This window comes from Myotis yumanensis, unplaced genomic scaffold (genome assembly GCF_028538775.1).
Source record: "Myotis yumanensis isolate MYYU_CA2020_CCGP unplaced genomic scaffold, mMyoYum1.0.hap1 SCAF_4, whole genome shotgun sequence".
In the NCBI taxonomy this organism is placed as follows: Eukaryota; Metazoa; Chordata; class Mammalia; order Chiroptera; family Vespertilionidae; genus Myotis; species Myotis yumanensis.
The window spans coordinates 92,585,779-92,600,633 of NW_027223755.1; the positions used below are offsets into that span (position 1 = coordinate 92,585,779).

A 14,855-nucleotide genomic window follows, 5' to 3' on the forward strand; every position below is an offset into this window, starting at 1 on the left:
TGAGAGTGAAATATTTATCAGTTGCCTCCTGCAGGTGGCCCGATGGGGGGTCGAACCTGAAACCTGGGTATGTGCCCTGGCCAGGAATTGAGCTCTTGACCTTTGTGTACAGGACTATGCTCCAACCCACTGAGCCACTTTGGCTAGGGCTCCATACTAGATTTCTTGAACAAGTATTGCTTTTCTAATTTTATAGATAAAGAAACAGGCTCAGAGATTGCAAGAACCTGAATTTGAACAAATAATTCAGATCTTCAAACAAAATTCTGTGCCCTCTCCTGTACCATGCTTTCTTTTTAAATCTTAGGCATACTTATTTATTGGTACTATAGTTGTTCACATGCTTATGAGGCAGGTATTATAGATTATTTGTTACCTATCCTGTATTTAAGATTAATTCTAAGTATTATACCACTTGTTCTAATGATTTTTATTTTTATTTTATGAGTAAGCCCTGCAAGATTTCACATGGGGTTGTTGAACTGTTGTAGAGTGGTAATAAAAATTTGAAACTTTTTTTAAATTTTAAATTTCAACAGGATATGGGCACTGTGGTCCTGGGAAAGCTGGAATCAGGATCTATTAGTAAAGGCCAGCAGCTTGTGATGATGCCAAACAAGGTAAGAATTAATAATGTCCTTTCCCATTTAGCTTTTCTCTTGAAAATTTTAGCAAGAAGCCAGGACTTTTCAAAAGGTTAGGGATTTCCATGAAAATAAACTTAACTTTTAAAATCCAGAATTACATTTATTAATGTCAGGTATAAAACTTAAGAAAAAAATATGTGGCGTTATTCATTGACAAATGGGGAGAGGCCAGTGTTAACACAGTGGTAGAGCTAAAAGCTGCACCAAGAGAACTTCAGCTCTTTTATTTTACAAGATGGAAGAGATCTGGAGTGATTAAGTGACTTGCTCCCGTTAATACACTGGATTAGTAAGTGAGCCAAGGGTGGAAACTCAGGTTTAATCACAATACAGTTAGCTTTCTTTCTTTTTTTGTATGTGGTTACATTGGATACTATAACATAATATGTTTAAGCTATGTTCCTAATTTTAAGAGTAAAGCGTTTGTCTTTATCATAAACTAGAGGCCCAGTGCATGAAATTCGTGTATGGGTAGGGTGCCTACTGGCTGCCGGCTGCCAGCTGGGGCCTTCCTTTGTTCCGTGACACCCCCTGGTGGTCAGCGTACATCATAGCAAGCAAGTGATCGAACTCCCGAGGGGACACTTTGCATATTAGGCTTTTATATATATAGGTAGTTGTCTTGACTCTTTCCTACTTATTGTGATTTCTTCATCATTGGAGAGGGTTTTATTAAAACATGCAATATTTCTATGAATTATTCCTTTCTGTTATTTGTGACTGCTCACTTAGTGATATTTATAGATGACATGTTACTAAGAAAGTTACCTGTTTTCCAGAGAGGGCTTCTCTTAAAACTCCAAAAATGTTGTTTAATGTAGGGAAACAGATCTGAATCATCAGATATTTTGTTAGATTTAAATGAGAATTTTTTTACCATGCTCAATTCCAGGCACAGTGAATTAGAAAAGATGTCTGTTGTCAATATAGTGTTTAAGTATAATTGACACCTTACAAATTATACTCTGGGGTTTCTTGATGCCTTAGGCATTGGGGATTAGAGTATTCCACCATAGTATTTTTATTCTAAAGTGTTTCTGCATTAAAGCCTACTTTTTCTGCAACTTGAAAGTCAGTGACTAGTGAATGAAAATAATAGTCGGTTTGAATTTGTGTAGAGTAGTCATTAGAAATATAGTTGATCATGGGAAATGGAAGTGGGATTGGTGTTTGCCAGGGGTTGGGGAAGGGAGAATGGGGAATGACTGCTTAATGGGTACAGTGTTTCCTTTTGGAGTGATGAAAAGTTTTGGAACTAAATAGTGGTTATGATTGTAGGACATTGTGTGACTGTATTAGATGCCACTGAATTGTACAGTGTAAAATGATTTAAAAAGACAAATGTTATGTGGTGAGTATTTCACCACCACAGAAAGAAAAGTACAATTCACTATAGGCAAGGGCCTTAATATACTAGTTATAGACCAGGGGTGGGGAATGTCTGGCCTACGAGCTTTGGTCTGGCCCTGCCAAGGCATTAGGGGCAAGTTAATTAAATGTTTGACCAAATATAGCAGGCTAATTTTTAAGTTGATAATTTTATATGGCCCGCAAATGATGTTATAAATATTCAAATGGCATTTGGCAGTAAAAAGGCTCCCCACCCCTGTTATAGACAGAGTGGCTTTTCTCTGTGTAAGCTGTCACTTTATACTAATTACTTACTGGGCAGGTGTAGCATATCTTATAGTTGGTTAAGTGAGCCTTGAAAACTCACTTTACTTTTGTCCTCAATCTCTGTGGAACAGAGTTAAATATTTAAAAGATACAGATGTCATACTGCTTTACATTTGAAAATTAATGGGTAGGCAACCTATGGATTGTGAGAAAATAATTGCATATCCTAAATCTGATAAGAGGTTAATATGCAGAATATATAAAGAACTCCTACAACTCAACACAAAAAACAAGCCACCTGACTAAAAACACGAGCAAAAGAGCTTAAATTTACATTTCTCCAAAGATGTACAAATAGCCAAAGAGCACATGAAAAATGATCAATATCACTAATCATTAGGTAAGTGCAAATCAAAATCACAATCAGAAAATACTTCACACCCATCTGTATGGCCACTATAAAAAACAAACCAGAAAATAGCCGTGGCCAGGTAGCTCAGTTGGATGGAGGGTCACCCTGTACACCAAAAGGATGTAGATTCAATCCCTGGTCAGGGTGGGTATGGGAGGCAACTGATGTCTCTCTCCCTTTCCTTTCCTCTCTCTCAAAATAAAACATATCCTTGGGTGGGAATTTTAAAAACCTTTTTTTAAAACCCAGAAAATAACAAATGTTGGCAATGGAAAAATTGGAGCCTTTGTTGACTGTTGGTGGGAATGTAAAATTGTTCAGCTGCCATGGGAAACATAATGGTGTTTCCCCCCCAAAAATTAAAAATAGAATAAGACCATATATATAATCTAGTAGTTTCACTTCTAGGTATGTAACACCCCCCCCCCCCAATTAAAAACAGAGCCTCAAAGAGATATTTGTACACCCATGTTCATAACAGCATTGCTCACAGTTGCCAAAAGGTGGAAGCAACCCAGGTGTCTGGCAGATTAACAGATAATCAAAATGTACATACGTATAAGTGGATTATTATTCAACCACAGAAAAGGAAATTCTGACATATGCTATACAATATGAATGAACCTTGAGGACGCTATGCTAACTGAAATAAACCAGTCACAATGATTCCAGTTCTATGAGGTACCTAGAGTAGTCCTCAGATTTCTTAGAAGCAAAGTAGATGGTGGTTTCCAGGGCTTGTGGGGAGGGAATAATGGGGAGTTGTTTAATGGTGTAGTTTCAATTTTGTAAGATGAAAAATTTTCAGAACTCAAGATTGGTTGTATACAGTATGTACTTAATACTATTGGACTGACAAAATGTTCAAGGGGATACATTTTATGTTCTGTATTTTACCACAGTATTTAAAAATTAATGAGTAAAATTAAAAATTGATTTTTTCATTTGCTACTTACAAAATTGTTCTAATGTACAGATTGATATTTAGACCTTTTTTAGATTGCTGGTTTGTTAACTTCTGGTTCTTAAGGAGTCTATGGAAGCCTATGCTTCTAATGCCTGCATTACTTCTACTTCCTATGCTGGGCTGTAGCAGTAAAGTGAAGCAAAAGAAGTGTTATTGGAGGATAAAAAACTATCTGTGTGAAGGAATTTCTGAATATTGCTTTGATACTAAAAAATTGGCTTTGAGTTTGTATGCAAAAAAAGTTTGAGTTAACTGAATCTGCAAGTTTAGTGCAAAGTGGCTTTTCCCCCACTTCAGTGCAGTAATCTGAATGCTCATTTCTGATAATTTGAGATACCAAAAGGATATTGTATAAACTCCAGCTCATATGTTATTATTAGGAATGTGGACTCAAACATTTAAAATCATATCCTATCTAATAAAAGACAAAGATGCTAATTGACCATACCTTCGCTACTCCCATCAGCCCATCAGAGCGATATGCAAATTAACCGCCAACAAAGATGGTGGCTAATTTGCATACTGCAGGCAGGGCGGGCCAGCACGAGCCACCAGCCGGGACCCGTGTGCGGCCCTGGGCGGTGGGACCCCCCCATGTGCGGCGCAATTGGCCCGAGGAAGCCCTATTGTAGGAATCTTTCTGCAACGGGCCTCTAGTACTGTATAATTGGTAAACACATTGCAGGCTTATCTCCAAAACTTGTTGAACTGATAAGACAGGGTATCACACCTCAGTCAAGACATGGGGCATCTATGAAGACAGTTGTAGATACCCTTTACTTAGAAATGTTAACCACTTATCCCTATCAAATTGCTTAAATATAGCCTAAACTCACTCCTTGCACAGCTACATGTTGAATCTCTAGAGAATATGGAAATGTTTAGTTATCTTTAATACCTTTCATAAACTAAGAGAAGTTGTTGGTCTCAATCTTAATTTTTGAGTAATTACGGTGAACAGTAATGATTCCTTGGGGGGAGTATAAAGGAAAGGCTTCCCAGAGGGGATAGAGCAGCAGTTCTCAACCTGTGGGTCGAACGACCCTTTCACAGGGGTTGCCTAAGACCATCAGAAAACACGTATATAATTACACTATGGGCCCAGTGCACGAATTCGTGTACCTTGAAAGGAACTGTGGGCTGTGAGGCTGCGGTGGGCACAGGGGTGGTTCTTGGCCCATCCTTCATGCCCCTGCTGGCCCCTCCTGCTGTGGCCCCTGGTCCCCTCTCTGCTGGCAGCCCCACTCCCATTGCTGCCAATTCCATGCACTGATGGCGCCGACCCTGCTTGCACCCACTCATGGTGCAGAGCAATTGGGACCAGCATCAGCAGTGGGTGCAAGCGAGGCTGGCGCCGTCAGCAGGTGTGAGCGGTGACTGCTGCTCTGATCTCCCCTCAGGAGCAGGGGGAGGTGGAGAAGCCCTGAGGGGTGATCGGGCCGGCGCCGCCATTTGCACCCACTGACGGCGCTGAGCAATTGGGGCTGGCACCAGGTGCCAGCAGTGGGTGCGAGTGGTGGCTCCAGTGCCGGCAGTGGGTAAAGTGCAGGGCAGGACTTGTGCACGGGAGCAAAGAATTTTTAGATAACCACCAGAGGCTCACCCTGATGACAGTGATTGGCACCCTGCCTTGGACTGGCACTCCCACTCACCTGCTTTACCATCTGGCCATGAACAACACCCACTATGTCCTGCTCTTGCCCCCTGGTGATCAGTGCACATCATAGCGACCTGTTGTTCATTTGTTCTGCCGTTCAGTCTATTTGCTTATTAGCCTTTTATTATATAGGATATTGTTTTTGTGATTAATCACTATGCTTTAATTATGTTCAATTTGTAACAATGAAATTGGGGGTCGCCACAACATAAGGAACTGTATTAAAGGGTTGCAGCATTAAGAAGGTTGAGAACCACTGGGATAGAGTGTGCCTGCTCTGTTTTTAAACTTTGACTGAGATTACCAAGTGGATTAAGTTAATCTTACACTAGCTCTATTGTGTTTAGCCATACAAGGCCATAAGGGATTGTTATGTTGGGTTATAAGGGCAAAAAAATAGTGAACAATAGTTTGTACATGGTAGAACTGCTAAGATCTACCCCTTTATCCTGCTGTTACTACAAAGAACTTAGTTAACAAATATGGCTCTATTTCACTTAGGATGAATTTCAGTAGAACAGGTATCATTAAGATATAAGCAACCTTTTGGGAAAGAATATCATGCAGAAAAGGGGTAAAGGTACTAGAGCTTAGCAAGTGACTGTAGCATTCTGGTATGGAATATATTGATCTGCATTTTTCACTGTTCATTTACTATCATGAGATAATTCGTTTTGTCTTGAAGGCTATTTTATTTGGTTTTCTGGTATATATTTTTGAAAATATTTTTGTTCCCATTTTGATTTTAGAGAGAGGAAGGGAGGATGGAGAGAGAGGGAGAGAGAGAAACACTGATGTGAGAGAAAAATACTGATTGGTTGCTTCCCGCCTACACCCAACCAACCTGCTACCTGGCACATGCTCTGACTGGGAATCAAACCAGTGACCTTTTGGTGCATGGGTTGATGCTCAACCAATTGAGCCACACCAACTCGGGCAGTTTTCTGGTTGATGTTTTAAAAATCTGAATTATCTCAAAGGGCACAAATGGAAATACTTGTGGGTATTACTTTTAACATTTCCCCATCTATATATCTTTTTTAAATTTGTGCAGCTATCACCATTAATTCCAGAATACTTTATCACCCCAGAAGGAAAACCTATAATTATTAGTATGCTTATTTTAAATCCTCTCCCCTTTCTCACCCTCCAGATCCTCTCCCATCTTGCAACCATCAAAATGTTAACTCAAAAGTATACTCTTGCCCTCGCCATATTTGCTAAGTGGTTAGAGCATTGGCCTGCCCACGAAAGGGTTGTGGGTTTGGTTCCCAGTCAAGGGCATGTACCTGAGTTGCTGGTTTGCTCCCTGGTCCTGGTCGGCAGCCCGTGTGGGAGGCAACCAATTGAGGTGTCTCTCTCACATTGGTGTTTCTCTTTCTCTCCTTATCCCCTCCCTTCCACTCTCTGAAAAGCAATGGAAAAAAATATCCTCATGTGAGGATTAAAAAAAAAAAGTACTCTTCAGGTATTTGGGGATTGATAGGTAATGGAATATATGTCAGTTAAATCCTAAATTCCACAATAAAAATTATATCCATAAAATTAAAATCCATGTTTGATATTATATTTTTATTGTTGAGTATTACAGATGTCCCCTTCCACCCTTTTTCCCTGCCCAATCCCACCCCAACCCAGACCTTCACCATCCTACTATCTGTGTCCATGGGTAATGCATATCTGTCTATATAAAAGCCTAAGCAACTGGACAACCAGCCGACCAGCTGGTAGCTATGACATGCACTGACCACCAGGGGGTAGACGCTCAATGCAGGAGCTGCCCCCAGATGGTCAGAGTGCTTCTACAGCGGAAGTGCAGCTCAGCTGACAGATGGGCGCCAGACACCGGGCTCATGGATGGTGAGGGTTCATGACTGGCGATTGCAGCTGTGGTTGCGCGAGTCTCTCCTGCCTCCACAAGTCTCTCCTCCCTCTACGGCAATGCTACCCAACGGCCGGCGCAACGGGGCTGGGCTGAGCAGGAGTGGTGCGGTGCCCGGCCCGGGCTTGGGCTCCTCCCTGGCTGCCTGCTGCTTCTCGCACTACATCCCCCGAGGGCTCTCAGGTTGTGAGAGGGCCCAGGCCAGGCTGAGGGACCCCACTGGTGCATGAATCTGTGCATCCACCGGGCCTCTAGTATGCATATAAGTTCTTTGGTTCATCTCTTCCCACTGCCCCCCTTCTCTCTGAGATTCATCAGTCTGTTCCATGTTTCCATGCCTCTGGTTCTATTTTACTCATCAGTTTATTGTTCATTAGATTCCTTGTTTATTTTGATTTTTAAGATTCAATTATTGATACATATTTATTGTCATTTTATTGTTCATATTTTTTTATCTTCTTTTTTCCCCTTAAAGAATACCATTCAACATTTCATGTAATAATGGTTTGGTGGTGATGAACTCCTTTCACTTTTTCTTGTCTGTGAAGCTCTTTATCTGACTTTTCAATTCTAAATGATACCTTTGCTGGGATGTTTTTTGGTATGGGCCTCATTGGGTTTATCTTGTTTGGGGCTCTACTTCCTGATCTATTTCTTTCATAAGGTAGGGGAAGTTTTCTGTCATTATTTCTTCAAATAGATTTTCAATTTCTTGCTCCTCCTCTTCTCTTTCCGGCACCCCCTGATGCATATGTTGGTATGCTTGAAGTTGTCCCAGAGGCTTTTTACACTATCTTCTTATTTTGGGATATTTTTTTCTTTTTGTTTTTCTGATTGGGTGTGTTTTGCTTCCTCATATTCCAAGTCACTGATCTGATTCTTGGCATCCTCTACTCCAGGGGTCCTCAAACTACGGCCCGCGGGCCACATGCAAATACAAATATTGTATTTGTTCCCATTTTGTTTTTTTACTTCAAAATAAGATATGTGCAGTGTGCATAGGAATTTGTTCCTAGTTGTTGTTTTTTTAACTATAGTCCGGCCCTCCAACAGTCTGAGGGACAGTGAACTGGCCCGTTTAAAAAGTTTGAGGACCCCTGCTCTACTCTGTTGATTCACTATAAATTTTTCTTCATTTCAGTTAGTATATCCATCATTTCTGACTGGTCCCTTCTCACTAAGTTCCTTGATATTCTCACTAAGTTCCTTGAAGTTTTCATTAATTTACTTGAGCATCTTTATAATCATTGTTTTGAACTCTCTATCTAGTAGTTTGCTTCCATTTCATTTAGTTCTTTTTCTGGAATTTTCTTCTGTTCTTTGTGACATGTTTCTTTGTCTCTGCATCTTGGCTGCTTCCCTGTGTTTGTTTCTGTGTCTTAGGTAGAGCTGCTATGTCTCCTGGAATTGATAGAGTGGCCTTGTGTAGTAGATGTTCTGTAGAGCCCAGTGACTCAGCCTCCCCAGTCACCTGAGCAGGGCATGCTAGGTATGCTCCTGTATGAGCTGTGTGCACCGTCCTGTGTAGTTTAGCCTTGATGGATGTTAGTGTCTTTGGGAGGTATTGACCCCCTGGCCAATTGGATGTGAGAACCAGCTGTGACTACAGAGGAAGTGCAGGAGACACCCCTATGGAACAATACTTGCTTCATTGGGGCTTTGGTGCTCACTGAGTTTGCCCCTTGAGTGTGTCGCTGGTGGATGTGGTAAAGTTGTAATCTGGAGTGATCTGAAGATGTCCACCAGGTGCACAGGCGAAGGGGCCGCCCCGGAGGTGCAAATGGATAACAGATAATTTTAATTGGCAGTTGTCCTTCGGCGTATGATTTTTATTAAAGTTCATGTCATACAAATGTAGTAAGTATTTTGGATAATCAGCAAGCACAGAAAAATGCAACAACTCAATAAACAGGTTGTTTTATGGTCTGCAATGCAATGAGTGAATGTGTCAGAAAACCTCCAATCTCGGTTTCTTTTTAAGCACAACGTGGAAGTTCTTGGAATCCTTTCTGATGATGTAGAAACTGATTCTGTAGCCCCAGGTGAAAACCTCAAAATCAGACTGAAAGGAATTGAAGAAGAGGAGATTCTTCCAGGATTTATACTTTGTGATCCTAATAATCTTTGTCATTCTGGACGCACATTTGATGCCCAGGTAAACCAGTTACTATAGTTATCTCAGTGATGTTTACTGTTCAAATGAAATTTAAATGTCCTTTGTTCGGGTTATTGATGACATGTCATCGTGTGTAGAAGGGGAATTGAAATAGAATAAATCGTGTGTGTGTCACAACAGCCATAAGGTCTTCTTACTGGTTAGATAGTATTCTTTGTAAATTCCTTTTTTTCTAATCTGTTTATATCATTACTCAGTGTCTTTCACTTTAAATAGAGCAAGTTGCCTTGGAAGTCATGGTTTGTCTGTTCCTTTAGCGCAAATAACTCTCCAAACAGAAAAACATGCCCAAATTTTTCTTATTAGTAACCTGACCCTCCCCAGGACAGTGACAGAATAAATTATTGGTGTAGCTCACAGAATTTTTCAATTCTTTTACAAAGTATAATAACTAATCAAATTAAATTCTGATGCCAGATGCAAGGTTGTTTACTTTTACTGGACCTTAGATATTGAGAAATGGATAAAACTATGATGTTCACATCTGGGGGTGGAGGGAACCCAGTAGCATGTGAGCAGTAATGATTCCTTGGGGGAGGTATAAGGGAAAGGTTTCCACTAGGGGAAAGAGTCTGCCTGCTGTTTTGCAAGTTTGGGCATTTGCCAAGAAGATCAGTAGGTTAAGGATATCAGAGTTCATTCTTTGAGGTCAAGTGACCTGACCTATCACTTCTAACACAAAAATAACTTTTAAGATGGTAAGTTATATATTCTTGTGATACTATATACACTTTAGCACATTCAATTATTTTTTTGCCCTGGGTATAAAGATGTGAATTTTTGTTTGACAGATAGTGATTATAGAGCACAAATCCATCATCTGCCCAGGTTATAATGCGGTGCTGCATATTCATACCTGTATTGAGGAAGTTGAAATAACAGTGAGTATTAAGATAATTGGGGGTTTTGTTTGTGTGTCTTAAGGCCATTTCATCCTAATAATTTCTTAACAACAGTAGTGATGTACTCTTATTTGCATGCCTATTCTTAAAGATTCTTTTATTTGGCATTATTCTGATGTCTTTTCATCCTTTTATCTTGGATAGGCCTTAATTTGCTTGGTAGACAAAAAATCAGGAGAAAAAAGTAAGACTCGACCCCGTTTTGTGAAACAGGATCAAGTATGCATTGCTCGCTTAAGGACAGCAGGAACCATCTGCCTTGAGACCTTTAAAGACTTCCCTCAGATGGGTCGATTTACTTTGAGAGATGAGGGTAAGCCTTAAATTGATGTGTAGTAGTATGTCTAAAATAGACTTTTCACCTGAGTACAGTTCATAGAGAACCTGGGTGCATGTTTTATGAGTTAAATGAATTGGACAACAGGTAATATTAGCTATGCATTTTAGCAGTAATGCTCTAGAACAGCGGTTCTCAACCTGGGGGTCAAATGACCCTTTCACAGGGGCCGCCTAAGACCATCGGAAAACACATATATAAGTACATATTGTTTTTGGATTAATCACTATGCTTGAATTATGTTCAATTTGTAACAATGAAATTGGGGGTCACCACAACATGAGGAACTGTATTAAAGGGTCGCGGCATTAGGAAGGTTGAGAACCACTACTCTAGAAGAATTTTGATATTTTGCCAGTAGTGAGTTTTAAGAGCCATTTATTTACTATAAGCAAGACATTTCTGTGATGTAATCCTTTATAATATATGTGATTAAAACCCATCTTGCCCTTTGAAGATTTTGCAAGGTGAGCTTGAGGTACATATCTTGTCATTTTGTGGTCAGAGGAAATCATTTAAAAATCAAATATAATACATTTACTGCACTGATACGAGGGTGGGAATAAAAGGGATATATAGATTGATTGCCTTTTAACACTTGTTTTTTAGAGGGTTAATATTCATGCTCTTTTTTGAGTTAATCTGAAGAGCTGTAATTTTTCTGTTTTGTGGCCATGAAATTCTTTGGTATCAGGAAAACAAAATGATTTTTACTAAACATTTCTCTATAGATTAACTTAGATAACTATTTTAAGATTGGAAAATTTATATAAAACTTTGGTTCCATTGAAATATAGAATACAATTGTATGTTCTAATTCCATTCAGCAAAAAATTGACTGTATTGCAAGTCAAAAACTGCTTAGCACTGGAAATATAATGATAAATATGGTTGCTGCACCTTAGTTCTAGTTCAGGGAAATCTTTATAAAGACACTATAGAGTTCTTAAAATTTTTTATTTTAAAAATCTGCTTGGTGTTAGTGAAATTCACTGATTACTGGGTTGTCCTATTAATATTACAAAATTAGCCCAACTGGCCTGTGGCTCAGCGGTTGAGTGTCACCTATGAGCCAGGAGGTCACGGTTCGATTCCCAGACAGAGCACATGACCAGGTTGTGGGCTAGATCCCCAGTGTGGGCAGTGAAGGAGGCAGCCAATCAATGATTCTCTCTCATCATTGGTGTTTCTATCTCTTTCTCCCTCTCCCTCTTAAAACAATAAAAATATATTTAAAAATATATATATATCAAAATTACAGAGGAAATTAACGTAGCATGAATTTTTAACCCCCAATAATTATTTTTTCCTAAATATAGTGGAACCTCATTTATTGAATTTCATTCCAAAAGGCTGCTCAAGAAGTGATTTGTTCGAAAACTGAATCGTTTTTCCCCATTAGAAATTATGTAAATTCATTCATTCCAAACCCCCAAATGATTCTGTTTCAACTTTTCTTCTATATAGTACATGTTTAATGTACTGTTTAATTTATAAATAAATACTACTTTTCTTAAATTTATCAAACCACCCCCTACTAGCCTTAAAGGAATTTTTTTCTGTATCATTGCCTCCGAAATGCTATCACCAGCTAACTGCTTTTCCTTTATCCAAATGTGATTGCTGTTTGTGAGCACTTTCAGACCCTTGGCAACATTAGCACTCTTTTTTTAAAAAAAATTTTTTTTATTGATTTCAGAGAGGAAGGGAGAGGGAGAGGGAGAGATAGAAACATTAATGATGAGAATCATTGATCGCTGCCTCCTGCATGGCCCCCACTGGGAATTGAGCCTGCAATCCTGGCATATGCCCTTGACCGCAGTCAAACCTGGGCCAGGGCAGTGGTCGGCAAACCGCGGCTTGCGAGCCACATGCGGCTCTTTGACCCCTTGAGTGTGGCTGTTCCACAAAATAACACATGTGGGCGCACACAGTGCGATTGAAACTTCGTGGCCCATGCGCAGAAGTTGGTTTTCCGCCTGGGTGAGTCTATTTTGAAGAAGTGGCGTTAGAAGAAGAAGGGGGTGTCGGTCGGTCTGGTGACGGGAGACGCAGCGTGGGGGGGGTACATTGTTTTGAGGTACGTTCGCCAAGTTCGACCCCTCCCAACTCTCCCATCCACACTAGTCTATCTGAAACAAGTATACAAGACAAGTGTGGATGGGAGAGTTGGAAGGGGTCGACCTCAGCGAATGTACCTCAATCAGATTGAGGACGTTTTTAGCAAAGGCCAGCTTAGGAGTACCCTAATTAAGTTAATAACAATGTACCTACCTATATAGTTTAAGTTTAAAAATTTGGCTCTCAAAAGAAATTTCAGTCATTGTACTGTTGATATTTGGCTCTGTTGACTAATGAGTTTGCCGACCACTGGGCTAGGGTAACATTAGCATTCTGTCCTTTGCTTGTTGTCTGAGACCCTTTTTGTCATGCTGAAGTATCAGCATGAAAAGATTGTCAGGTGGAAAACCCAGACATTTCTTTTTCTGTGAACATCTTGGTCAAGAACCAAATTGTTCAAGATGGGAGACCTTCGAGAAATGAGATTTCACTGTAGTAGGTTGATTTTTAGTTTTTTTTCCCCCATAAGACGGAGAGCCCCTTTAACATCTTTGAGATAATTCATACTATGAAATAGACCTGTTTTAAGTGTACAATGCAATGAATTTTAATATCTTTATAGAGTTGTGCAGTCATCACATTCTAATTTTAGAATGTTTATTATAGCTAAAAAGAAGCCCTTATACCTATTTACAGTTATCTCCTACTCCTACCCCCAGACCTAGGCAATCACAGCATTTTTTTCTATTTGCCTTATTGGATAAGCCATATAAATAGAACATAAAATTTGTGGTCTTTAGTGTCTAGTTTATTCCACTCAGTATAGTGTGTGTGTTTTTAAAAATCTTCATTGGAGGGTGGCTTTTAAAAAAATTATTTTTAGGGAGAGGAAGGAGAAAAAGGGAAATATCAATTTGAGAGAGACATCGATCAGTTGCCTCCCGTATATGTCCAATAGAACCTGCAACCTAGATATGTGCTGCCCTGACCAGGAGTCAAAACCACAACCTTTTGGTGTACGGGTTGACGCTTCAACCAACTGAGCCACCAGGCCAGGGCCACTCAGTATGTTTTTTGAGATTCAACCATGTTATATATCATGTATTGTATATAAATCATTCCTTTTTGTTGCCAAATAGTATTCAAGTGTACTAATATTCCACATTTTACTTTTTCTAAGAGATTTTTTTTTAATCCTCACTGGAAGATACTTTTCCATTGATTTTTAGAGAGAGGGAAAGACAGAGAGAAATATTGACGTGAGAGAAACATATTGATTGGTTGCCTCCTGCATGTGTTCTGACCAGGGCCCCTGGGCCAGGGAGGAGCCTGCAATCAACGTACATGCCCTTGACCAGAATCAAACTTGGGACCCTTAGGTGTGCAGGCTGACACTCTATCCACTGAACCAAACCAGGTAGGGCAAGAGATTTCTTATATAGGAAATCATGTCTTTTTTTCAGCCTCTCTACCTCTCCCCCTCAAAAGATCCACTTATTAAGACTTCTTAATCAGAAATCATGTCTTTGTTTGTTAGCAAGACGCTTTTTGTCATGCTGAGGTATCAGCATGAAAGGGCTGTCAGATCCAAAACTGAAGTTAATACTTCACATTGTAAAAATTAAGATTTAAATTAATAACTTTTAAATACCTTAGATGGCTTTGCTGTTAACTACTGAAAAAGTTTTTTTGTTTTTGTTTCATTTTCAGGTAAGACCATTGCAATTGGAAAAGTTCTGAAACTGGTTCCAGAGAAAGACTAAGCATTTTCTTGATGACCCTGCACAATACTGTGAGGAAAATTGACTGCAAAAGCCTACTTCACACCGCCTTCTCATATTTTCTGCCCATTGACAAACCTCTCCCCATATTTTGCAAGACAAAATTCACAGCAAAAGTCCACATTATGTCAGCTTTCTCATATTGAGAGCTCTGCTATGCCACTGTTGAATTTTTCCCAATATTTTTTTCTTCCCCTCTCAAACTGCTTCCTTGGACAGATTTGGCAATAGCTTTGTAAGTGATGTGGACATAATTGCCTACAATAATGAAAACCTATAGAAATTTTTTAATTTTTCATTTTCCCCTTAGGCATACAGTCTTTTCCCCCCCAGGCAGATCATTCTGAGTGTGCGAGTGTGTGTGCACATGTTACGAAGACAACTACCATGTTAATAAAATATTCAATTTGAAACCC

General features: G+C 39.6%; 1 protein-coding gene across 2 annotated transcripts in view; it reads left to right on the plus strand.

Annotated features, from left to right (window-relative positions):
* Positions 1-14,855, plus strand: part of GSPT1 (G1 to S phase transition 1) — a 39,693-nt gene extending 24,838 nt beyond the window's left edge. For both annotated transcript variants that reach the window (XM_070412963.1, XM_070412964.1), the window contains exons 11-15: positions 540-620; positions 9,164-9,337; positions 10,150-10,239; positions 10,405-10,573; positions 14,369-14,855. In XM_070412963.1, the coding sequence (XP_070269064.1) occupies positions 540-620; positions 9,164-9,337; positions 10,150-10,239; positions 10,405-10,573; positions 14,369-14,421 (567 nt within the window). In that variant the 3' untranslated portion in view covers positions 14,422-14,855. The remainder of the gene's footprint in view (positions 1-539; positions 621-9,163; positions 9,338-10,149; positions 10,240-10,404; positions 10,574-14,368) is intronic.